At 42.4% G+C, this 24,981-nt stretch overlaps 1 protein-coding gene across 3 annotated transcripts; it reads right to left on the reverse strand.

Annotated features, from left to right (window-relative positions):
* Window positions 1–4,467: 4,467 nt before the first annotated feature.
* ATG13 (autophagy related 13) lies at window positions 4,468–20,033 on the reverse strand. Of its 3 annotated transcripts, XM_009895660.1 has the most exons (17): window positions 19,965–20,033; window positions 19,666–19,746; window positions 18,899–19,018; window positions 18,373–18,419; window positions 17,683–17,823; window positions 16,580–16,620; window positions 15,967–16,063; window positions 15,514–15,612; window positions 14,681–14,771; window positions 12,137–12,235; window positions 10,357–10,467; window positions 9,459–9,592; window positions 8,133–8,250; window positions 7,337–7,414; window positions 6,914–7,030; window positions 6,323–6,451; window positions 4,468–5,536 (listed from the first exon to the last, which is right to left on the reverse strand). In XM_009895660.1, exons 1-17 carry the CDS (start codon window positions 20,031–20,033, stop codon window positions 5,459–5,461), a joined length of 1,650 nt encoding a protein of 549 aa, XP_009893962.1. In that variant the 3' UTR covers window positions 4,468–5,458. The 3 variants fall into 3 exon arrangements, with proteins under 3 accessions (XP_009893962.1, XP_009893963.1, XP_009893964.1); XM_009895661.1 differs by lacking the exon at window positions 12,137–12,235; XM_009895662.1 differs by lacking the exons at window positions 10,357–10,467; window positions 12,137–12,235.
* Window positions 20,034–24,981: the final 4,948 nt, after the last annotated feature.

Genomic DNA, 24,981 nt, shown 5'->3' on the forward strand with positions numbered 1-24,981 from the left:
TTCCCAGAGGCGGACCCAGGTCGCTGTACAGGTTGTGGTATCTCCAGGTGCCAAGCGGGAGCCATCTGCAAGCTTCCCAGTTAGGATGAGCTGGCTAAGTTTATCTTGCGGCCAGGTGATAAGTCCAGCAGAGGCCTGCACCTTCTCATCTCAATTTACATGGATCGCTAACTCCTCGATGTACAATAGTCTTCTGGTTAGGACCACTACACTCCACCCCTTGATCCACGTGCAGTTAACTACCTTTTCCTAAAGACACTGTAATTTGCTGGTTACATCAGTAAGCTTTTTGGCTAGTAGAAAGGCTCTTATATGCAAAGTGATTATTACAATTAATAACACAAGCGTAGCAACAAATGAACTCAATAGCGGGTACGAGAATAGGAGTAGAATGGAGAGTACTGGAGCTGAAAGCACCATTATTGGGCAGTAGCCTGAGCCCTGGCTACCGGCCTTGTCAACTGGATGATGTGTTAATGTTAACACTTGCATTTCTAAAACTGCATGCTGCTTTTCAGTTTTTATTACTGATAAGCCATCCAATTAAGGGCTTTCCAGTGTTGCCAGTTCTCCTTCCATGTGTCGATGTTACTCAGCGTGACTCGTGACAAGCCGTCAGCCATATACCAGAAGGAAGAGGTATTTTTGGCATCTGTTCACAGGTAATACTTTGCATGTGGTCCTTGTAGTCTGATTTATTAATTTATTTACCTGCTGTAATTTACTGGACAGTACTTCAGTTCTAGAGTTGAGGGGTATACTACTTGTTATTTCTCTGGGGCTTTTTCATGTGGATGGTGCTTTTGGCTAGAGTCTGTGGCTTTCCGCCCCTTGGATTGTGTTGGTCCCCTGTAATGAGGTCAGTGTGGTTAACGTGCTGACTATACAGCAATATCTCAAACCTCCTGTGAGTGCAGCAGTTGGTTCCATCTCCGGGGCTTGGTCACAGTGACCTGCTGCCGCTGAGGCTGTGCTGTGGCAACATCTGCTCTGGCCTCAGAGGAGCTCAGGAGCAGGTGGGTCCGTCACTGACAGGGTGCTGCAGTTGGCAGGACATACGCTGTGTGCAACCACGTGGACAGTACAACACAGCGTAAACAGCGTTGCAACTGGATGTGTTTTCATGTGTAGCTGCCCTGTGGCCTTAAGGGCGTTCTGAGCACATTTTTATTTTTTTAAATACGTGGAGTAGGCTCACAATTGAATAGTATTCGATTGTTCAGGACATCGGTGATTAATCATCCCTCTATGATTGTTTACTTTTTCACTTATTTGCTGATGTTTTTTCCAATCCTGTGTCTTACTGGTGACATGGTGAAGAGGGTAGATACTGAAGGCCCTACAGTAAGGCCCAGATCCCCCGGGACAGTTTATGTGAGTTTGCCAGCAGTTCATCTCTCCCTACATTGTGCAGCGTCTTTTGTAAGTGCATGAAATGATACTCATAAATACGCACACATACACACGTGTAGATAGATCAGTACCTAAAAAGTTGCAATGGGGTACTCGGTTTACTGCGTTACTTCCTGAACGCAAGATTTAGAAAAGATTGCTTTTAATAGTTATCCTTGTTTCCCACGCTGGAATATTTCCCTTCATAGAAGCTTCCAATATATGCAGTCATTTTTTTCTTTTTTTCTCCATTCCTGCCATTTCATCCATGTCGCTTCTTTATAATAACCAGACACTCTTTACACTGCAGCTTAAATCAGCAGTTGTTATATTTACATGTAGATTTTTACCATCTTGCCTTTCCTTTAAAGGGAAGGTGTTAGCACCTTATATGGCATCGTCTGTTATACAGGGTTAACTTTAAGCAATACTGGCGTACAGCTGTTAAGTTTGGTTATCAGACAGGCACGGGCTACATGCTGCAAACAGCACGCTCTTTCGCCAGCATTTCTTGCTGCCGGGATACCCATGCGAGTTTTTTCCCCATCTTACTAGTCTCTTTTAACTCTTCTATCAGATCAAAACATTCCCACGCTCCTTTTAAGCACGTAGTAGCAACCAAGTACAATGCAAATTCTTCTGGTGGCTTTTTTTTTTTCCCTTCCCTTTTCCCACCCCTTTCTTTTGGAGATAAGTTAGGCTGGGATGGGACATCCAGATAATTCTGTTTCCCAGCTCACTGGGGAGGTCACCAGAGCCAAACACTGTGACTGTTCCCCATGGTCCCCATCTGGGACCAGCCAGGCACCCGTTCTGTCTTTTCCTCGCTATCCTTGCAGTAAGGCAGGCTCACCAGCATCCTGCTGACTCTGCCAAATGTACACACAGCAGCGCATCTTACCCTCTCTGTTGGAGGCAGCAACCTGCTCCATCCTGCACTTACTGACAGGCAGCTCTCCTGTTTCCTGGAGGAGAAAGACTGAGAGGTTGGGACTGTCCAGACCCGTCAGTACACGCAGAGAAAAGCACAAAACAGAGCATTGCTTACATAAAAGTTTTATTGGAAATTCTTTGAACACTTAAAGTACATTGGAGACTATTTCCAAAACAATACAATTTAGGAGCCTTCCCCTTCACCCAAAGTATCTGTAAATCAGCAGCTACATACATACTGTCCTTAATATAGAATCGAGCAGACAGCTGCTAAAATAAACAGCCTTCATAACACAACCTGTGGCAGGCCACAGCAGCAGCAAGATCTTAACTGACGCAGAGCATTTGTGCAGTGGTCAGGGAACTCAAAGCCTAGATGTAGCAACTACGTGTTGAAACTGAGGAATGTCCAGAAAAGAGGCACATAACTCAGCCCTAGAGAATCTCTTTATTGCTATGGCCATCCAGCTCAACACTAGCAGCTTACATAGGCAAATTTCCAGCCTTTTGAAGTAGAAAAATAATGTGCCACACTGACGTTCTGCCTTATGAGATGTGGGAGCTGTAGCCATGTTAGGAACTGCATCAACAAATGAGCACAAGTATGTGGCTCAGGGGACCTTCCGGACAGGATTAGCAAGAAGGGCATGCTTTCTGCCAACTCCACAGCTTGTCAGCGTGAGAAGAGGATAGCAGTAGCACTGGCTAGATGAAGTTCAACCTAGTCTGTTCTCCATGTACACGGTGTGAACCAGGACTTTACCTCATCTCTGCTGCTTTGCAGCCCAGATCACATCACTTTCCCAAGTACAGCCTGTATGTTGAGAGAAAGGTGACAGCAACCACCTGTCTCTGAGCTACTTCCTACAAGGTGGCAGAGACCAACTTCCTGAGCAGAGGTGAGAGCCAGCTGATCTATTCATTCCTTGTGTTCCTGCACCCTTCTGCGACCCTCTCCACCAGCAAAACAAGGTGGTTCTGGCTGTGGGAATCAAGTATTTGTTAAAGCCCATATAACTTAAGTCCTCTTCTGACCTGTTTATCTTGGAAGCTTTCTTAAATGTTTGTACATCTTACTTTGCAAGGGCTAAGCGATTTCTGTGTGAGGCTGCTGGAAAGTTGAATATGTTGAGTAAGCTAAAAAGATTCTGGTAGGTAGCTTTCCTTCAATAAAGCTCTCACCTAGAGTTTTAGAGCTCACGTGGCCTCCTGCCAAACACATCGCTCAACAAAAAAGCTGGTTAAGTTCAAAGCATTGTGTTGCTCTGACCTTACAATAAGCTCTATTCTGAACTTGGTTCCTTGCTCTAGCAGTGGCACAGAAATAGTGTTCTAGAGTGGAGGTGGGGTTCCCCCGTCAGCTGCTAGCAATCTCTTTCAACTGAGAATGCAGCTAAGTTGAAGAAGCTGCTGCATTGCACTAAGTAGAAGGCTGGTTACTCAGCCACTCTAAGGAAATCAAGATGGTTCTCCAGTACTGAAGCAACACAACCCCACTTCTGGAGAAAGAAAGAAAGAAAAGTGGTTTAGGACAGTAAGGGGTCTTGCAGTTGCTCACTCTAGTTACACGTGGGAGGAGGAGAGAGAACCACAAGAAGACCTACCTTATCTAAGTTTCTTTTTAGTGTCACTGTTTCTCCTCCCATCCTTACATCAGGCAAGAGACACGCAACAGCCAAATCAACCATAGAGCGCTGCCAGCCAGTCACACTGTTGATAGCCAGATCATTAAAAAAATAAAATTTCAGCTAATCAAAAGCCAGCTGATTAAAAAGTACCATAAGCTCCCAAAAAAATGTGCTTCTTTAAAGAAGCTGCCTTCTTAACGGCGGAAGAACACTGCAAATTCATCCGTGCCTATCAGAATACAGCTTTTTACCAAGTCCCTGCCACTCCATTACACTGATGTGTGCATTTCACTCTATCAATGGGCCCTGACTGGCTGTAATGGACACATAGTCCCCAAAACTGAGTATTATATTAGAATAATCAAGTCTGTCTTAGAAAATAAATATCTTGGATATCTTCCTGCAAAGAGAGACCAGTCTTACTGGCCAGGGTTCCATGGCACACTTGCTGTCTGCAGTGATCCAGGGCAGAATGACCCGCACTACTACATGAAAACAGAACATCTTTTAAATATAGGTTTCTTTAAAAGCAATAAATATTTCTTGATTCTTAAGATCATCTATTAACCATAAAGCGGGAAGGTTTGCAAGGGTTAGAGGAAAGAATCTTGGACTAAGACTCCTAGTTACATAACCCTAAAGAAATAGGATTCCTACTATTTACAGTTACATTTCAAAAGCAGAGATTATGAATTCAGCATCATCACAGCTGCTACGTGCAGGCTTGCCAACAGTCAACACTGGTAAACTCAGCATGGCCAAGTATCGGTACACTCAGGAAGGAAGTGTCGAAAGCGCTTCTGTAGTTTCATTCCTGCTTATCAGTCAGCATAACAGAAGGCCTCACACGAAATGACTGTAGAGACCCAGCTCCTCAGAAGCGGGAAAACAAAGGTAACTTGTATTACACAGGTCCCAAAGCTGACGTCTCTCCCTGGGCTCCAGGCACTCACACTGAAGTCAGGATGAGATGCCCCATTCTGCGGAATGGATGTCCCAGACTTAAAACTGTTGAATCTGCTGAACTCACAGACCTTGGAAATAAGCCAAAGCTTTCTATGCTCTAACAGGATCTGAGACTGTAGGAAAAAGTCTGTTAGCAAGAGCTATATACCTAGGGAACTTACACCGTAGGTCCTCTGGAGGAAGCGTATGGCAACTTTTCACAAAGCTCCTCCACACAGAACAGAGACTGAAGAGAAAATAAGTTTCATACGTTACAGTTTGACTGAGTTTGGCTTTCTGGGTCCCTACTGAAGTCTTAAATTCAAAACTGACTGTGAGCACGAAAAGCGGTCCAGAACTATGCGGTGGTGTAGTTGAGGAAAATCAGCAGATGAGCTGTGTCTGCTGTTGAAGAGAGCAGTCAAAGCAAGCTCACTTGATGGAAGGAACTAGTCAAAGTGAGACAAAAGGCAGAGCAGGGGCGATAAGATACTTGTTGACGTCATTCTCCAGGATGCCTCGAGGAGGAAGAACCGCTGCAGCAAAACTGGAAAACAGCTTCACTGCAAGGTTTCCACAAAGGCATCAAACTCTTTGACATTTTTTTCATGGACTGCCAGCTTCTCTGGTAACGAGTCCTGGAAGGGCAAAGAAGGGTGTAGATCAGAGCCCACTCACAGCAGATAAAAGGAAGCTTTAAACACATGCTCTAAGGCAAAAAAAAATTGTTTCTGAGTAATGCAACCCCTCTCCACTGCTCTGGGCTCCGCTTCCCACATGCACAAAACCAGGAGTCCTCTAGCACCGTCCAGCAAATGACCCTGAAAAGGGCACTCTGCCCAGAGCGTGTTTGTTCTGCAGGAACAGTAGGTGCACTGGGGCCTCACCTTGTGCAATTTGCGCCACCAGCTGCACCATAATAACCCGCTCAAGTCACTGCCTTCATCAAGCCACTTGAAGCTCTTAGCCTTTTGTATTCATTTTTCCCCACAGCATGTTACAATGCCTGCAAGCCCAATACCGCACTCACCCAGACATGACTTTCACCAGCCATGCCAGGATATTACCTCTGCTCAGGCTGCACGATCAGACCTAGCTTGCCACTAAGTCTGACACACCAGAGGCAGGATTAGCTTTGGGGGTTTGAATGACAGCCACAGCAAGCATGTGACAGCAACTTTCTGCCTGAAGATAAACATACGAGTTCCAGAGGCTCAGGTGTGCCACAAACAAATTTGCATTTGTCTGGAACATATTAGTGAGGAACTAGATGGACCTTTAAAGGTCTGGACTAGATGAGCTTTAAAGGTCCCTTACAACCCAAACTATTCTGTGATTCTATGAGGATATGACTCTTTTCAACCTAGGGAGAGCATTATAAAGAACATATGATTCCCACAAACAGAAATTTCAGGGTTCCATACCAAGTCCTCTGCCATAGACTGCGCTCCAATGTCAATGGAGAGGCTGCTGAGTTGAGGGGGGTTCTGAAACTCACGGTAAAATGTCCCCAGGTCCATTGGAAGAATGTCATCTTTTGAAAATGCTGGTTTCTAGAATCAAAGATGCTGCTGTTAATTCCCCTTCAGAGACACTGGCTTCCCTTTTGCCATAATCTCAAGTAAAGTCATTAGCTGCTATCAGTAAACATCCTGGCATTACAACTGTTGCTGCAATAACGCGTATTAAATGACTGAAGAGCAGCCAAGATCTGTGCTTGCCTGAGCACTTGGAAGACAGCATTTCCGTGGAATCTGGCTTCTGCAGGCATTAGAGAAAGGACACCAAACCCAGGTGCTGGTAGGGAACTGAAAGAGTATTTAATTTGTAGCTGTCGGTTCTGAGCATCAGTGTCTTTGCAGTGTTGAGACTGTTGAGCTCTAGTTTGGAACTGTGAATCGTGGGTCTTTTCCACCCCCCCCGAAACCCACTCTTACATAACTTGCCATTGTACCGGCACCTGGAGCCCATCTAAGATGCAGGTGTTATGTGAGAGCACAGATGAGGGTACTTACAAAGTCAATCATAACAAAGTCATCATGGGTGTTCCCTGTGCTGCTGCCACTGGAGCCCTCTGAGTGTAAGCTGCCTTGTAGAGGAGATTCAGTTTCTGGGGAGTCAGGAGGATTGACCTGCCCAGGAAATCAAAGATGGTGAGTACTGATCTTACGATCATATCTGTCTGTGTATTTTGACAGCGTGGGGGTAGTTAGGAGGCTGGACAATAAGCACATGCTACAGCAGGGGCAGCAAACACGTACTGTTATTTGCGTATCTAGAGAGGCCAAGACTCAACACTGGAGATTTCTTGAAACCAAACAAATCTGAATAACTAGTTCTTTGCTCAAAAAACAAAGTGTATTCAAGGTAGGGAACAGCATGGATGTTGTATAAGGGATGCTGAGAAGGCACATATTATACCTCTGGAAGAGGCTTACCATGGGGTCGTTATCTTCCAGCTCAACATTCTTGGGAGCAAACATGGCAAAAGGAATGTCTAAGTTGGCCATGGTCACCTGAGGAGATTCAGCAAACAGAATTTCACTAAGACGCTCTGCTTACCCAGCACAGAAAAGGATACTGAAAGTCTTTGTCAGACCTGCTCTAAATTGCCCCAGATCATGTCAGCAGTTAGGCAGGAGGCTGACAACCTCATTTAAAAGGCATAAAATAGGGAGATTGTACTCAGCTGACCTAATGCAGATACATACCCTGAGGTGGGATTGCTTATATGCATCTTGTATAAATTCAAACAATTCCCCTTCATCCATCCAAAAGGCCTAGAAAAGGGCTTAAAAAACTTATTTTGAAGAGCAGCTCTAGGAGCTGGGCAGATCTCTAAGCTGCCCTAGCTGAGCTTAAATGCTTGCTTACTTGTGATTAACTGTCTACTGCATGTTCCTTCAAGGAAGGGAGGCTTGGTACCAGCTTCCCCAGTTTATAAACCTGTGGTAGCTGCAGATCATTGAGAGACCCAAGTGGTGTATGAAGTCTTCCATACCCAAATAGGGTGTTGGCAAAGCGGGACAAATTCAATGGCTGTCACATCCCAAAAGGATTTTATGAAAAATATCCCTGTGACGAAACTCTGTAGGGAAATGTAGGAGGCAAGAATATGCACACTCAGTCTCCAGGGTTGCCCTAGCATTGGGGTGTTTTTTGCTCCTCTTTGTAGGAACAGATGGGAGAAGCAAGGTATTATGGTGTGCTCTGAGAAGATCTACTGCTAGTTACCTGGTTAATGGGTTTGTTGACAAAAGCTCCCACCTTGCGGATAAAGATGGTCTCTAAAAGGTCATGTGGGGAGCCACACTTCCCTTCACTGCTGTTTGATACTGTTTCTGTGTCCTCGCTGGGGGAGGAAAATATGCTAATTAGTCACTCATGGCACAAACAATAGAGACAAATCACATGCTTTACAAGACCCCTTCATTTTTCTGGGTTTAATCCTAGCATTGGAAGAAGGACAACAAAAATCTCTCTCCTTGTACTACACCTGCCTCCTCAGTCATGATTACAAAAGGGGAGAGGGACACTTGTGGAATCAGATTTCTGTTTAAAGCTGGAAGAAAACTATTTAGTTGAATGAAAAGTTGCTGCCAGCTGAAACAGGCTTTTCTTTTTGGAGATGGACTTTTAACTTCAGAATGCACATGTTCACAACACTTCTGTTCATGACTATTATTTTTTCAGTAACACAGCACTCACAGATCTGTCAGGAGCTGAGGGCAAGAACCACAATTCTGTCTGTCGCTCAGGTTACAAAGGCAGCAGTGTAATACCTCACAATAGCCACTGCCAGTACGATTAATTCACTGCGTGGCTATTAGTCATTTCTATGACCTGTTTTATTCCTACCTCAGGTATTCAGAACTTTAAAACAAAAGAAATGGTTGAGTCTTCTGGCAAAAGGACTACTTAGCATACCCAGGAAAGTACTGGTGCAACTGTGAGTTTTGGTTTCCTCATAGCAAAATCTCTGCTTAAGATACTTGACTCAGAACTATGTGACCCCAAGAGAGACTTCACAAGAAATAAATATGGTGACCAATACAAAAACCCACAACCCCCCCCCAGGGATTTAATTAGCTGAGAAGGAGGTGATTTAAGACAGTTTGAGGTTGCATTGTTTCCTTTCAAGTAACTTTGTGCCTAAAGGTTCTTAATAAAATAGTGAACAGATTTGCAGTAACTACAACTGTTTTCGGTAACAATTCACATTAAGTCTCTGGAGAATTTAAGACTGATTTGTGAACTTACTTCATTTTGTTGTTTTACAATTGGCAAAAACAGTAGAGAGATTCAAAAAAGAAAAAATTGATAATAAAGTTGACAGAAGCTGCAAGGATGTTACAGTGACTAGCAGGTGTAAGTAGATGGGTGAGGGTCGCTGGAGAAAGGCTGAAAAAGCCCCAATCTGAGAAAGCTGCTAGTTGGTTTTGGGGATGGAAAGGCAGTAGTTATGCTACAAATAATAGCTAAAAAGGGGAAAACACAGTTTTATCTTAACAGGATTATAAATGGGCTAGACAAGCGGTGGATGATCTAAAACCAACCTACCTACTAGAAGGAGTAGCTGCTGAGTAGTGGACTCCATCCAGCGGGGTGCACATCCTCTCTTGGTCAGCTTGAGTGCCGTGTGCTGGCTGGCTAGGAATTGGGGGAACTCCCCCCTCTTTGCCTGGACCGATCAACTGAGATGGAGAGGAATGGTCAAGTTAGAGATCTCAAAATCAGGCCAACACCACAGTGCAATACAGAGCAGATCCCATCATTTCGGGACTAGTTGTAGGGGTTTTGGCATATGATTGGGCTCTAGCCATGCATAAGGCCGAGAGAGGTGTCAAGCAGGCGATCACCACAGTACAAACTCTTTTTTTTTATTCCCTTCCTATTCCACTCCTCTCCACTTCAGGCTTGTTTTACACTGCAAAGCTCTGTGGCCATAGGTCCTCTGCTTCATGGAGGGGGGGGAATCATACCCTCTTTGCTACCATCACTGTGTCAGCAAAACTCTGGTGTAGAAGCAACGTCACAGGCAGGAAAAACTTGTGTCAACTTTACATCCGTTCATCAGACAAGTTAAGCTAATATGGACTGTCAGTGTATCCTATGTCTAGGCTACAGTGCTGTGTTTGGACAGCTATAGGGGGGGCTGCGGCTCTGTAAGGCAGCCGTAGTTTGGAATCCGTGACATGCTGGTGCAGGCAAGCAGGTCTGGTGCCTTCTCTCTTGGCATAGTTTCTCCACATGACCCCTACCCCAAAGTCAAGGATGCTGAGGAGCCGATTCCCAGCACCTGTGCCAGTTGTGCTTTCTCTATATTTACCCTAGATTCTTTTCATTCCTGAAAGACAGGATACCTATGCATGCACTAGTTTCAAGGCCTCTGTCACACATACAAGTGATATGTAATGGTTGCAATACGAGCCACGCTTGTTCTACCCTCTACAAGTACCTGGTGAGGGTGTGCAGCGTTCAAGCCACCAGCAAAGAGTACCGGATACCCCATGTCAGCTGATCCAACTCCCAGGGCAGCAGGCTGATAGGAAAGACGAGAGCTGGAAAGCTAAGAAAGAAGAGAAAAAACAAGAGGGGCAAAGGGAGAGGAGAAAGGAAGGGGAAGGGGAATGCCCCACAGTCTGAATAATCATCAGTCACTGAAGAAGGAACAGGAAAAGTCAGAGGCATTTCAGGCTGGCACAAGGATGCTAGATTTTCATTCTAAAAAGTTCTTATTGTAGGGGACTGAGTCTGGGCCTTCACAAGAAAACATGACTGGTTTCCTATGCGTACAGGGAAAGGCTGTTCAAGGTATGACTGACATCCAGTCACAGGGATGCTCTGCTCTACAGCCCTGTTCACATACTGGAAAAAGCATGAATGCCGTCATCAAGTTAGTAAAGAGCTAATATTTAATATTTTTCCCCCAAAGCAACTGATTATCAACTGTTTCAATACTTTCCCATTGCATGTTAAAACAGGTGATCTTCAGGGCCTGTTCAAATACCCTCAGCCAAAGAATACAGAGTCCCATAACTATGCTAGGTAAAGAGAACTGGGAAGCAAACCCTTACGAGATTGCTTTAGGAATGAAGTGCTGGAAGCAGCAGAGCCCAGGAAAAGTTCCCTAGACACCCTAAGTAGAAATCTAGCTGGTTGGATTAAACAAAACTTTCCTGTTGTGTCTTGCTTGACCTCAAGAGGAACACGTCTTTGAGGTCTGCCTGTCATAATCCAGCAGCACCAATGCTGACATAGTTTACAGGGGTCTGAATGATCAACAGTACTTGTGTTCACATGAGGCTAGTTAAGCTGAATGGAACAATCTCTTCTTAGAGAAGAGCAGGCATAATATTGTCACATGTTTTGCTCCTAGAGGTATCCAGCCAGCTTGACTCTTTTTGAAGAGCTCGTATTGCTTTCAAGATTACTTTACACTCATGTTTCTGTAGAAGGCTCTTAAGGATTCCTAGGGACTGTTGCCACTGATATTACCTCTGTTTAAGAAATCTTCAGTATCTACAGCCATGCTTCTCCATTCTTTAACCATTTTTCCAAGTCCTGTTGTACAGTCATTGCTAGCATTAGAACTGTAAACCTTCTAACCTCACACTGCTTCATTCTCCACCTGCCTTTAAAAATCCTCTGGCAATTCTGTGGTAGCTAAGCATTCCTATTTTTTTTTTTAATATTTCTCTGTCCTCTGTTTTAAGAGACTTGCACAAACATGAGGAATGTGACTTTAGACAAACCTGCGAGATATGAACAAAGAACAATAATTCAGATCTTTATAAGGTGTCACTTGTAGCCAGGAAGACAGATGAAGTGAGATTTTTGTTTCCTTTTGTTTGTTTCTTTTTCCCCCTCCTCCTTCAAATTCCTCCTCTGCTTTAACCTAGGAAAAGTTCTAACTAACGACTGTGCAGATTCTAGGGACTCTGGCTGTTAAGAGAAAACAGTCAGCACTGTGCCTTACTACTTGTGTCTTTCACTAACAATTAATCCTTGCAACAGCTGTTGTTTATTCAGGGGTGCTTGTCCTGTCTTTGGGAGACCTTCATCTGCAAAGGCACTTAAGCAGCCTGTCTCAATACTGTGCCTGGCCCAATTTGGGTTCACCAGCCTTTCCCATACACAACAAACATTCCACATTGTCAAATTTGTACTTTCCTGTATTTGTCTGTCATGCTAGAACTATATCTGGCCATGTATAGCATATTCTGTTGATAACTCACTTGATGTGAAAAGGCCAGTCCCATCACTGGGACCTTCAAGGTGTCCGTCACCACAGGAGGAGGGGTCTGAAAGTGTGCCTTTGTGACAGTAAAAACACACTGTGCACAGACACACAGAGGAAACAAGGAAAAGAGAGAGAGTGAGAGAGGGGGGAGGGAGGGAGAGGGAGAGAGAGAAAGAGAGAGAAGGACTTCAGAGGAGAACTATAAAGAGTTGGATGAACTGAATGCTAGTGAAGAGGTTTTGGCTGCAGCAGCCACACCTATACATAAAGCAGAAGTCTCAGTATTACCAGAAGCCCGTTCATTTTGTAAAGAATTGACTGTTTTCCAATCTCGGTGAACTATTCATCACAGGTAATATTTTGGACTTCAGTGAACACTGACAGAAAGTAACTGCCAGAGACTCTGTTCCACAGCTAATTAGAATTGGTACCAGCCAATTAGCATGGAGAAGGCTGAGTGGATACCAGAAAAGCCAAGAGTAATTTTTTTTTTTTTTTCAGAATGTACAAATGACATGTATTTCAATACTCTCCATCCATATGCAGTCCTAATCTTCCAGTATTCTGAAGCATCATATCTTGGCAGGTCTGCACTGCATGCTTAGAATAAAGGGGACCCAGACTAATGTACAATTCGAACACATTGATATGAAGAGAGAACTCCTTCAAGAGGAGTGATGGTCCAGAAGTAAACACTGTCTCACAGAGGGTACTAATGCAACAAGGACAATCCAAACCTCGTTCAGTCCCTACCTTCTCCCAATCATTTTCCTACCAATAGTTTTCAGTTTTATGAAACCTTCATTTCTAGGCATTACCCACGGCCAGACTTTCTCCTGAATTTTGGGCTACTCCACAACACACACAGACATGCTGTGCAAGCTTCATAGGGGAGAAGGTAACACTAATTTCCTTATATCATGCAGGCTAGGCCTCATTTCTACTGGGAAGGCGGGCAGAGATTTGGACAATTTGCCTGCAGAACCACACATTTCCCAGTATTTTCCTACACATTAAGTAGTATATAGAAAGCTGGAGAAAGAAATTGGCTTTTTCTTCTCCCTCTAATTTACTTCAGAGACCACTCTGCCAAGACAGCCTTACAATTCTAACTGTGGTAACAAAGACTGGCAGTTGCTTTATAAATAAGCGCACAGCATATGGCAACTATGAGCCACAGGAACAGCAAGAGCGTAGGCTCACACTTAATATGAGTCCTCAAGGTTCATCTGGTTTCATAAAGCTTTTCCCCTCAATGACAGCAAAGCTTCACGTCCCCTGGGGAAATGTCAACTTCAATGTATTTACATACACTATCACTGTTAAGTAACACTGGCATGAGCAAGCCAGTGGAAATCTCCTAAGGAACCCTTTTGCATTTAACCAGTTTTGTGAAAATGCAGGACACAACTCAGCCACAAACTCATCTCCTGAGCTGTGTACCGCAGAATGAGAAAAGCTTTATTCCATCAGACTTACCATGAGTGCTGGCTGATTAGTTCAACATTGCCTGATGCCCTGTCACCCAAAATCTACTTGGCACAAAAATGTTTCCTAAGAAAAGCTCATTTCTAGCTCATTCACAAAGTAGAATACATTCTGCTACACCAGTCATGCTAATTCCTCTGAAGCAGTAGAAAGACCCAGAGCAAATTCTTTCAGTTTGGATCAGCATTCCAATTATACTTCATTCTATGTTTTATAGCCACAGCAGAAGAGATTTAGAGTCTTTAGATTGTGTTTAAAGTTCAGTAGAGCCATCTGCTTGGATGGACAACAAGGCAGGACATTCTCGAGTACTTAAAGCTATAGGAAAACAGCAAATCTGGCCAAGTCTTCAAAATACAGAACTGTGGAGTCAGATATATAAAGACAGTAAAAGAAGAAGGAATTGGAGTTTCTGGTTTTTTTTTTGAAATTCAGAAAGAAACTATTATCTATCTATTTTAAAATTGAAACTTAAATGAATTTGCATGTAGGTGGAAGCACAGAGTATTAAGTCCCTAGTTCAAAAATATGACCCAATTTGTTTGCTGATACTTATTCCTCCTGCCCCAGCTAGTTTTAGATGGCCCAACAAATACAGCTTTTGTCTTTTTCCTGCTTTTCCCTTCTGCAATGCAGAAAATATGACTGTGCCATAAGCATTTTCCTGATATTTCAGTGTTTCTTTGTTGATGTCAGTCTGTTAACTCTACTTATGCTGCCTGGAATCAGTCTCTTGAATTCCTTTTCTTGTGGTATTGGTAAGTGAATGTGTAAGCACACTGCTATCCTCTTCAAGCACATCTCAGCCCAGCTACCGGAGTAGGTTCTTTTAATCTTTCTCGGAAATTCAGTCTTTCTAGTCCCCTAGCATTTTCTTGAAATTAGCATCTAGCTAAGTTTTACTCAGAGTGTAACGATATAAATAACACACATTAAATTTTAATTGGCAGCAGGAGGCTGCCTGTTTGCACAGTAGTTGATGTAGGAGTGTGCACACTACCCTAACAGTGATTGTTGTATCTAGGAGTAAAAAGAGCCTGGTTTCTCTTACCTGAGACGGAGGAGAAGTGGAAAAAGACGTGGTACACACTTCTTGGGAATCTTCTACTGAGGGGTATATTGCACCATTGTCCTCACCAGCTCTAAAGTAGCAAGAAAAGTTTCATTACTGGAAGTGTTCCTTAAAACAAACAAATAGTAAAACACACTGGGACAAGCACTGCAGGGAGCTTGAGAGTATTTGGGTGGAGTTGAAAGCAGAATTATGAAGGGCTCATAATCTACCTGGCAGAACTGAGGAAAACAGGGTACGGAAACTTTAATTTTCCCCAGACGTTCCTCTTCAACCCCCAAAAAGAAACACTTCCCTCTGTGTATTTTTAACTACAGATTTTGTTATACCAGCTAATGCTACTGGCTTTGTTGTTTATAGAACCATTGTCAAACAATATCACTGGTCCCAATCTGAGTGCCCTCACATGCATTTTAAGAAGACAAAAAACTCTCATCTACAAAGAGAAATTCAACTCTTATCTTTCCCCAGTGGAAATACCTGGAGGTATGTGCCTCTGGACATGTAGTTCTACAGAAGGATTAACTGTTACACTTTCAAATTCCCAAAGGCAGCCAAGGTTAAACATCTTTCGTGTCCAAGTGCTTCTGTAAGGAATTTTGAAAGATAGTGGGGCTTGCTGCACTCAGACTTCTAGACATGAGGAGAAAAATAACACCCTTCCTCATATATGCTCAATCATGCCAATATAACTGACACTAGTCCTCCAGTCTTCCTTCCCATGCAGTTAGCAGGTAGTGGAAAAGGCTCTGTATTTGGGCTTAATTTCTGCCTCCACCATGGACCATGACTTCAACTCAGTATTTCCTCACCTGTAATTGCAGGGATGCATGGGCGAAGAGCTGGGATAGGGACGGTCCACAAAATGATCAATGATAATCCCCATGATAGGAGGGGTCCTCTCAAACTGCCTGCAAGGCAACAAGCAATGGTGTTATTGGTAAAACTGCTTTTACTCTCTACTCTCATCCCAATTCATGGCGCCCTCACAGAAAACACTTGTGTCTCTTAATGGGACCAGAGCATCTTTAAAATTCAGCCCTGCAACTCCAAGCATGCGTCAACAATTTGGAGTTCTAGAGTCTGGCTCAGGGCTACCCAAATACTCCCCTTTCTGCAAGACGTAAGTGTGAGAGAGTCTTCTCCATGAAGGAGAATCTTAGCAGCAAAGGATAAGCAGAAGGGAAAGATTTAGGGACTCGTAATATGAGGGTTTAATAGTACATTATTGTGAAACAGTTTCTGGCATGATCACATTTTCTCACCTGGTTGACATGAAAGCGAGGTTGATTCTGTAGGCACAAGACAAAGTGATGGTGCCTACTGGGGTACCCACTGTCCCAACACGGACTGTCTGGAAACCTGTAAGGTTAAGGAACGATTATCAGTTTCACTGATTATTTATGTTCCATACTGCCCTATTCTGAGGTTTCCCATTATCTCTTTCAATCTGAACTCCAAGCACACATATAGACCCCATGACAAAACAGCAGCACTAGGCTGCCTTTCTGGTAGGCTTCATCTACAGGACTTCTGATACTGCTTCCTATCTTGGTCTAAAATACTGCTCTGAAGTGGTGCTTGTTACTGAGTAGATCACGATCGCCTTTACCAGTCCTGCCCCTTATCAACATATCTCTATATTCTTATTTCATTTCTTGATCACTAGAGTCAAAATGGCAATCACTCTAGATTTTGTCAAAGTACCACCATGATATCTGTCACCTTATGACATGACCCTTCACTGATAGATCCAGAGACAATGCATGTGTAAAAGTGCAGGCTTAATCTTCCTTGTGGTACTTGGGAATAGTAACAAAAGGCTCGCCAGTATGGAAAACAGTTCCGCTCTAGTTTGTGTGTGTTGCCTAACCATACCTTCTCCCAAGCCACTCAGTTGCACTTCACCAAAATATATTCTGCAGGAAAAGGAAAAAGAGAAGGTATTAGGTCCAGTGGGGACATAATGCTATACATATCCTTATTCCTTATTTAATTTTATGAATTGAAAGGTTGGAACCGCTTTTCCTCTTTAGAAAAAAAACAGAAAGTAGAGTCTAGAACGTCCATCTCAAAAAACCTTCCAGGTACTTCAGAGGAAGTAAAAAAGAAAAGAAAATGGTAGTATAATCAGAAATTTCTTAAAGTTTTTTTAAGTCTCTGTGGCAAGTCTACAGTTCAGAGCAAAAATGTGAACTGATAGAAACTTCACAGAAAGGTCTGAGCGAAAAAGCTGATACTTAGTACACAACATCAAAGAATAACTGTGCTGTAAAAAGAGGTCTTCTCTTAAGTATATACCAAACCAGCAATGGAAGCAAAAGTGAAGAAATGGCTGGGATTTCTTTTAAAGTTCTCACCTGTGCAAATGATAACAAATCTGAGATTTAGAATTACCTAAATTAGCTACGCAAACATGTCAAAGACTTTTCTCAAAGCCAAAACCAAAGACTGGAAGGTGATAACCATGAACCGCCAGGCAGTCAGATCTCACAGGCTACACAGAGTTGAACTCGGTATTTGGAAAAGTAAACTGCAAGACCTACAGGAAGTGGAGCTGAGGATACATCTTTTAAAATGGAATAGCAGGAGAGAATCTGAATCTATACTGCAAACATATGCAATGCAGTTATGTGCAACATGGACAGGCATTTATCAAATACAGGCCAGACCGAACAACTGCATGCTAATAAGCAGTTTAACCAGTGCTTGCATGTAGAACTTTTATGCTCTTCTCAACATGGTAGGCAAACAACAATACTTCACAGCCTGTGCTTACTTTTTCTTTTGAAGGCTCAGATGGAGGCTACAAGGTGATATACAGCCCAAAGTTCTCTTCTTTCACTGATCAGTAGTAGTTAAATCCAAATAATTTGAGTTTATATCATTCATCCCTTTTTATCACTCTTACAGCTGCACTGTCCAAGTCTAGAGTCTCTGCTGTTTGTATTTCAAATGAGGGATTTCATATTGCACTTTACCTGTACAGTATTACGTATTCATGGCCTTGTTTCCTTGAGAGTCTGTAGGCTGGAGTTACCCTGGTTATAGCAAGCAAAGACTTCAGCAGCAGAGACAGCCTGTTGTATACGGTGTATGAAACTTTGATTTCTTTGTCACATCTACAGATCACAAAGGGAAAAATTAGTCTTTTTTTCTCAAGTAAGGGGGTTTGTGGGTTTGTTTTTGTTTTTTAAATTGGCCCAGACTTGTTTTGGTTTATGTCAGTTTTATTGCCAAAGTGATAAAATAAAGCCCCAGTGTGGCTAACTGTTACTGACCAACCAGCTAAGAGTCCTACTTCAATCTAGTCATCTGTTGTAGAGGTAATTGCTGAAAAAGGCCCTGCAGCCTTCTAGTAGATAGAAATATCTTTTCAGTATTAAAAAGATTTGTAGTTACTGAGTATATGAATTCTTGTATCTGAGGAGCCATACTACTTGTAATGGAAGAATGAAGAAGGAATAAAATTCGTAGTTTCTTTGCTTGACACCAATATTAAAACAATTTGACTGCTGCACTAGACAAAGAGGGGATTTCCCTCTGAAGTGTCCCAGGCTGCATGGCCAGTATGTGCTGATTCATCACCAAGGACTGTGCACACTTCCCCACTTCATCAGCTAAAACGTATGTACACACACACAAACACAGAGTGTGAAGAATGCACTTACTTTTCATTCATTTCTAGACACCAAATTTCCAGCTCCATGGAGTCCCCCTGGATCACAGAAAGGACAGAAAACAAAGGTTCATTTCAGAACACAAACCTTGTCACGTCTTATTAATGATCAGCTATAGCCATACCTCTCAATGAACATGTTTCTCGTGGCTCCCATTTTCTTGTAATGCAACAATAGAAAGAGGTGCACTGGAAGTCTCACTGCACAACTAGAACACCTCAGGGAATACCTTCCTCAGAGTGGCTAAGCTCTTTATGGGCTAAGAAACTAAATTTTGCTGCTGTATAATTTGTATGTTTGGCCTCAGGTATTTGCAGTGAACTGCTTCTGTTAGACAATACATTTCTTTTCATTAGCGTACTACCTAACTTCATAAGTGAATATATTTTCACAATGTCTTGGACTACAGGGCAGGAGCTTTGGTAGGTGATTAAAGTAAAAAAAAAAAAAAAAACCAAAACCAAACACCAAAACAAAACCAAACCAAAACACTTATCTATTTTGACTCAGTTCTCACCTCTGAGGTTTTGAGAGAAATCTCCACACACATAGACCGTCCAACAGCAGGTAGTTGTCCTGCCAGGGCTTTCTTTGCTTCATGAGTAACTTCTGGTATATCTTTGATTGCTAAATTGAACTGCAGAATGAGAGAGATGATGCTATTTTTTTTATTTCTTTGAAAAGCTGCCTAATGGTACACTGCAGACAGACTCATAGACCCATATATAACATACTAGGTCAGTGTCCACTGAAATATTTATGAAACAGAAAATTCCCAGATGGGCTCAGGCTTTTCATATTTGCAAACATTTCCTTGGCTGCTAATTCAAATGTTTTTCTTGATCCTGCCATAAAAGTGGTGTTCCTTTTCCCTCACTTGAGTTCAATTTTCACCCCCAGAGTACCTTGAGTCTCTTCAATTTTGATAAAACCCATTACTTAAAAAGTCCTGAATTGCAGAGTTGCAAACTTCTGACAGAAAAGAACTCATCACCCCACCCCCAGATCTTGGAAACGCGCCTTAGCTGGCAGGAGTTGCTGAGAGGTATCATTTCTCTCTCCTCTAATCAGCTCTTAAGAGCCCAGAGTGACATGTTGCATGTCAACAACAAAAAAAACCCAAACACCAATGAGCATAATTGAATATAGTAGTTATTCTATGAATAGTTATTACAGCCTGCACAAGACTATAACAACTACATTGTGTTCTCAACACGCATGCACATATGCACACACAGAAATACCCCAACCGTCATGGAGTTGCTTTAAAAACCATGACTTTACCCAGTCAGAGCCTGTTGGGGAAGATGATGATCGGGTACAGATTTTCTCTCCAAGTCGGGCCTGGACAATTACTTGTACCGTCTGGAATAGAAAGGAAAAGAAACATACTTGTGTTTTGAGCTCAGCAGAGCCCTCAGTTCAGAACCTGAGCTAGCCATCAGCTTTTCTTGCTTTGGTCTTTAGCAAAAACAAAAAAAAAAACCAACCCCAAACCCCAACCCCTGTTACTCTACCCACAGCAAGTATGGCTTTTATTAAATAAGAAATAAGAGTCATTTGCCCACAGGAGCAAAAGTTACCTTTAAAGCAAAAAATTTGATGAACTTGTCCAGGTCCTTCCTGTCCTGGGAACTGAGATCAGTGTCCATTGCATATGGCTATCTGAAATATAGCACAGGCATGGGAATTAAATCTTCCTTCAGCTTTCATTTGGATTTCAAGATTTCAAAATATTTTGCCATTAGGGGTACCTCAAGAGAAATAATAAACACCAAAGGCCTCTGCCTGTCAAAATCCTAACATGCTAAGAACTTCACAGCATGGGTGTGAGGTATAAACTTGCATGCATAGTTTATCTGGTCAGTGCAAAAGATACTAGAAAAGAAACAACAAAGGGGGTTCACATGTAAAACTGGGTAGAAGTTCTCCATTTTTGCTACCTTAATTAAAAAAACAAACAAAAACCCCAAAACACCCCAACACCACACTGACTGGATTCTATACCGAGCTATCTATCAGACATGGCAGCCTCTGCTTCAGAAAAAATGGATCTTCAGTGATCAGTACTGGTCAAAACCAAGCCAAATTTCTTCCTGAGTCTGAAATTCTGAAAACAGTATTACAGCAGATATTGAAATCTGTACCATAAACCATTGCTGGAACAGGCTACACTGCTTCTTTACTTCCAACAAATAATACTTGTAGTAAACCTGTACAGCTACCAATTTACCTGCAACCAACTGAAAAGATCGATTTTTGCCAAGGGATAGACCGAAATTCTCTGTTTGCTTCTCTTGAAAGCTCTGACAACACATACTTAGCTCCCACATTCACACTGCCTTGTTTTTCAAATTACAATTGTTTCCAGCAATACAATGAACTTGCACAGTGCGTGAAGCGAGGCAGGCCAAGGCACTAATCAGATTTCTGCCACCATCATGTCACATGGCCTGAGATAAATCACAATTTTTCTGTCTCTCAGTTTCTTCACGTGTAGGTTAATAATCATATAGAGACCGTGGGGAGGAATGTCTTAATTAGCAGCATTAATTCTACTTTTTGCTCAAAAGCCTTCAAAGTATTAATTCACTCTTAATTCCTGTTGCTGTTTTTGTTTTGAGACAGCTAATCAGCCTGAAGCAGCTTGTCAAACATCGTGTATTTACGGAACACGCTGCTGCTCATCACAGAAACGTCAGTCTAAGGTCAGTGAGCATGAGCAGCTGCCGTGCACAAGGTTACTCTACTGAGCGTTCAATCTTTAAGCAAAGACTGAACTTGCAGCACGGTACACTCTTTATACAAATTGAAGCTTAGCAGAACAAAGGGGCTAATAGCCCTGTTCATGCAGAAAACACCATATAATCTTTAATGACTATGCACATCCGAAACTTCTATTTAAAATATCTCATTTAATAGGAGTAAATGCGTATTTTCAGCAATGCTTTAGGAGCATCACCAAAGAAGGGCTGCTAAATAAGAGTTCTGCAATTTATAGAGCATTTTATAGAAAAGACTACTGCTTTCTGAATGACTCAATGAAAAGAAAGCTGGACATCTAACATGGTTGAAAGTTCCTAGGTTACATTCATACTGCATCTCCTAGCGCTGTACTGTTCTCATTACAAATTATAATTTAATTTGAGAACTAACAACATAAGCAATTCAACATTAGATGTATTATCAAATTATCCTTTGGATATTTTAACCTCCTCATCAAAAGTATTATACTTTCTTTCACTGCCTTTACCTCCACTAGACAGAGATTACAGATTTTTCTACTGTGGGAGGGATGCAAAAGGAAGTCAGCACTTAAAGCGCGAGATGTTTAATTGATGTAGCACTCCAACTTAAAAAACCAAACCCAAAACCTGAACTTTTAGTATAGACACTTCCCACTACAAAAAAAAATAGGTGAGAATAACTTTATATTATTCTTTTGACTTAACTAAGTAAAGCATGGGTTGAGGGGACCCAAGATCTACAACAAAACCTGGCTGATACGGGCAATAAAACACTGCATTAAAAAAATACATCTTTAATCTTTTTCTCAGTGACGAGAATGCTAACATTCAAATACCAAGAGAATTTGATATTCGCTTTTAATGTGAAAAGAAGTGAAACGGCATTTGTATGCAACACCTGGAGAATGATGCAAGGAAGTATATATCCTGATGTTGTAGGAGAGCTGTCAAATAACACACCTCCATTTGCTTTACAGGACTGGAAAAGAATTCTGGTGTCGACTATTGCAAGACATTTGGGAACTAATGAAAGGTGTTAGGCTCTCTGGTCTGTTAGGAAAGGAAGCAAAGCAGATCATCAGCATGGTTTTCTGTCCAGTATAGGAATTAGTTCTAATGATTGTATACCCAAATATCTCTAGAGAGGAGAGAAACAGCCACCAGAGCCATGTCTTAGATTCAGGGTCCAAAGAATGAGAGCTTCACTGTTCTGCCCTGCTGCAGCAGAATTGGGATCTCAAACTACCTGTAACATTCATGAAACATTTGGAGATTCATACTTTTACCTCTCAAGCTCCAAATGTGAGCAACAGTTGACTTGCCAGAGCCTAAAGTAGAGCGGAAAGTATCAGGCAAGCTTTCCTGTCAGGAATCTGTAATTTCACGGGGAAACTTGGACTTTGGAACTCAGCTACTGACATGTCTGAGGACTGCCATCTGACAACCACCATCTCCCCATTTTTGCAGGAGGACCTCTGGTGATTACCTGAGATCTGCTAAGGATTAGGACATTGTTGACCTTTAGAATCATTCTTAATAAGAGCCAAGACAGGCCTACAATTACAGCAAACACTTAATTTACAAAAATGCCTCAGTACCCTCAGGTTAGCTGCCACCAGCTGACCTGAACAGGAAGGAAATTCTTTAAACATAGTTCCACCAAACTCATTCAACTTCTCAGGTCCTGTAGGTTGCAACGCCAGCACAACTCCTTGTTAAGTGCCAGTATCCGGGCGTATGCTTAGCTCAAGGACGATGCTGTCTAATTTTACACTGAATAACAACTAGAATGGAATAACCTTTGGTCCAGCTTAGAAACTCACAGATGACTGATTCCCCCTCAACCAAGTAATCCCTTAAGTAAACTGATACCTCACTGCTTTAGCCTTATGCATAGGCTGTTCACAGGTAAAAACAAGCATCTTGGCCACACAACTTTTTGCTTTGTCTCCCTCTTCCCACAACATCCATTTTCATACTATTGCCTTTACTTATACGCCTTTGTCTCCACTTTGCTCTGAACAGAAAGATCAGAGAGAGATGTTCAAGGAGAACTGCCACATGTGGCTCTTTTGACTCAAGCCTTTTTCTTTCCCACAAGGTTATGAGGCAGGGAAGACTACTAGGCTTATCCAACAGTTTAACATCTAAGCATCGCGCCTTATATACTCTACTGGTATTTCAACTCTCCTTCTCTAAGGAGAAGGACACATCAGCGTAAGCTGACAGCAGCCTATTTGCATGATGCAACGAACTGCAAGAGCACTCCCCTTCATGCCTTGGTACTGCCCAGGGAAACTACAGCTACCAGCACACCACACTCCAGTTCCACTGCCTGCCGGTACCTGTAACCTGGGCACACAACTGGTGCACAGTAACACCTGGGAATACCTGCATTACAGTACCTGTTTCATATGTGGGAATTTAGCATGTATGTCTGTTTGACACTCACTTACGCAGGCAGAAAAGCAGCAGAAGCACCTGACAGAGACCAGGCATTACTGTCGCTGCTGGGGAAAGTATATACAGGCTGCTTCTATCACCTCCCTCCTCTGCAGTTTCACTCTGAGCCATGGCTACTACAACTTAAAGTCATCGTGCTTTCCTTTCAAACAGATATTTACTGATGAAAAATAATGGAAATGGAAATAATGATGGAAAATAATTCCTCATGGTTCCTACCCCAGAGTGAAATTAAAAAGAGCAGAGGGAAGAAACAAGAAAGGCTGTCACTGTAAGGAGAGGGCTGTGGACAGCTCTCATCCCAGTTGTACATTCCCTGGTACCTGACTGTGCCCTCTAAACTGGGCTCCTTGTCCCTTTGCAAATACAGGACCCAAATCCGATCTCTGAGGCTGTCCTACGTGAAGCTCCAGAAAAGCCTTGTTGAATCATGCAGGTAAACAAGAAGCACATGGAAGTTTTTGAAGCTTTTAATAGAGTGCCTTTGATAAATGGGCTTTGACTGCCAAGAAAGCTTTCCTAGAACACCCCCATCAATGACCAAGAAGCTTCACTGCAAGCAGGTATTTTGAGCACGTTAATAAGCGACTATAAAAAGATCTCTATAAAGACAGTGCTCTGTTTCAAGGCTGGGCCTACAAGTCAAACTCCAGTATCCTACAATTACTTCAAATTAATCTACATTTCGCCTTCTTAGTAGGTTAGTCAGAAACCTGGGGAGAGGGAGGGAAGAGTTCTACTTTTTAAGGTGTGCCACTCCAGTCTTCTCTTAAAAAGTTCATAAACTTTGAAGAATGAGAGTAGATTCTAGCAGAAAAACTGTTTCACACAATATAAATAATCTGATGAAATCAAGGGCTCTCTAGTTCAGCATATGGTTAAGTTTTGACTGATAAAGAGGCAATTCTTCCTGCTGGTCAGGAAATAGATTTACTTCATAACCGATAAATGACTTCCCAGCTTAGGAAAGATCTTACTGAAGCCAGCACTGCCAGCTCCACTGGCTTAAAAACAAAATTAAGTAATTCCTGTTGACCGGCAATTACATTCTGTACTTCCCTAAGGTCTAAAAATGGTGTCAGTGCAAAGGTCCATCCTCTCATTTTGTTTGTAAGGCCAAAGTATGCAGACTAAGTGAGAATCTGCTCCTATATACCCTGTACTACAACCACCAATATAATCATCAGGTCTCAACTTTTGTGTGAATACATGTTCAGAAAAGTTGAGATTATACAATACCAAATTAGGCAAAATAAGGTGATCCTATATGATCCTTTCAGACATCTAAATACAGCCTGGCTCATCTGAATGACTTATTTTTTGCCACAAGGAGGGTTCCGCCAGGTCAGGCCGCTCCTGCAACAATTTGGAGATGCTCTAAACTTCATTT

The sequence above is a fragment of the Charadrius vociferus genome, unplaced genomic scaffold (genome assembly GCF_000708025.1).
Source record: "Charadrius vociferus isolate BGI_N301 unplaced genomic scaffold, ASM70802v2 scaffold111, whole genome shotgun sequence".
In the NCBI taxonomy this organism is placed as follows: domain Eukaryota; kingdom Metazoa; phylum Chordata; class Aves; order Charadriiformes; family Charadriidae; genus Charadrius; species Charadrius vociferus.

What these genes read in the sequence shown, in the direction of transcription:
- ATG13 (XM_009895660.1), bottom strand. Translation starts at nt 20,033, where the DNA reads ATGGACACTGATCTCAGTTCCCAGGACAGGAAGGACCTGGACAAGTTC. An exon ending in GACTGGCCTTTTCACATCAA is followed by an intron (nt 10,468 to 12,136) that starts GTGAGTTATCAA and finishes CTTCTTTCTTAG; the next exon opens with CTTTCCAGCTCTCGTCTTTC. An exon ending in AGTCTATGGCAGAGGACTTG is followed by an intron (nt 5,537 to 6,322) that starts GTATGGAACCCT and finishes TTGCCCTTCCAG; the next exon opens with GACTCGTTACCAGAGAAGCT.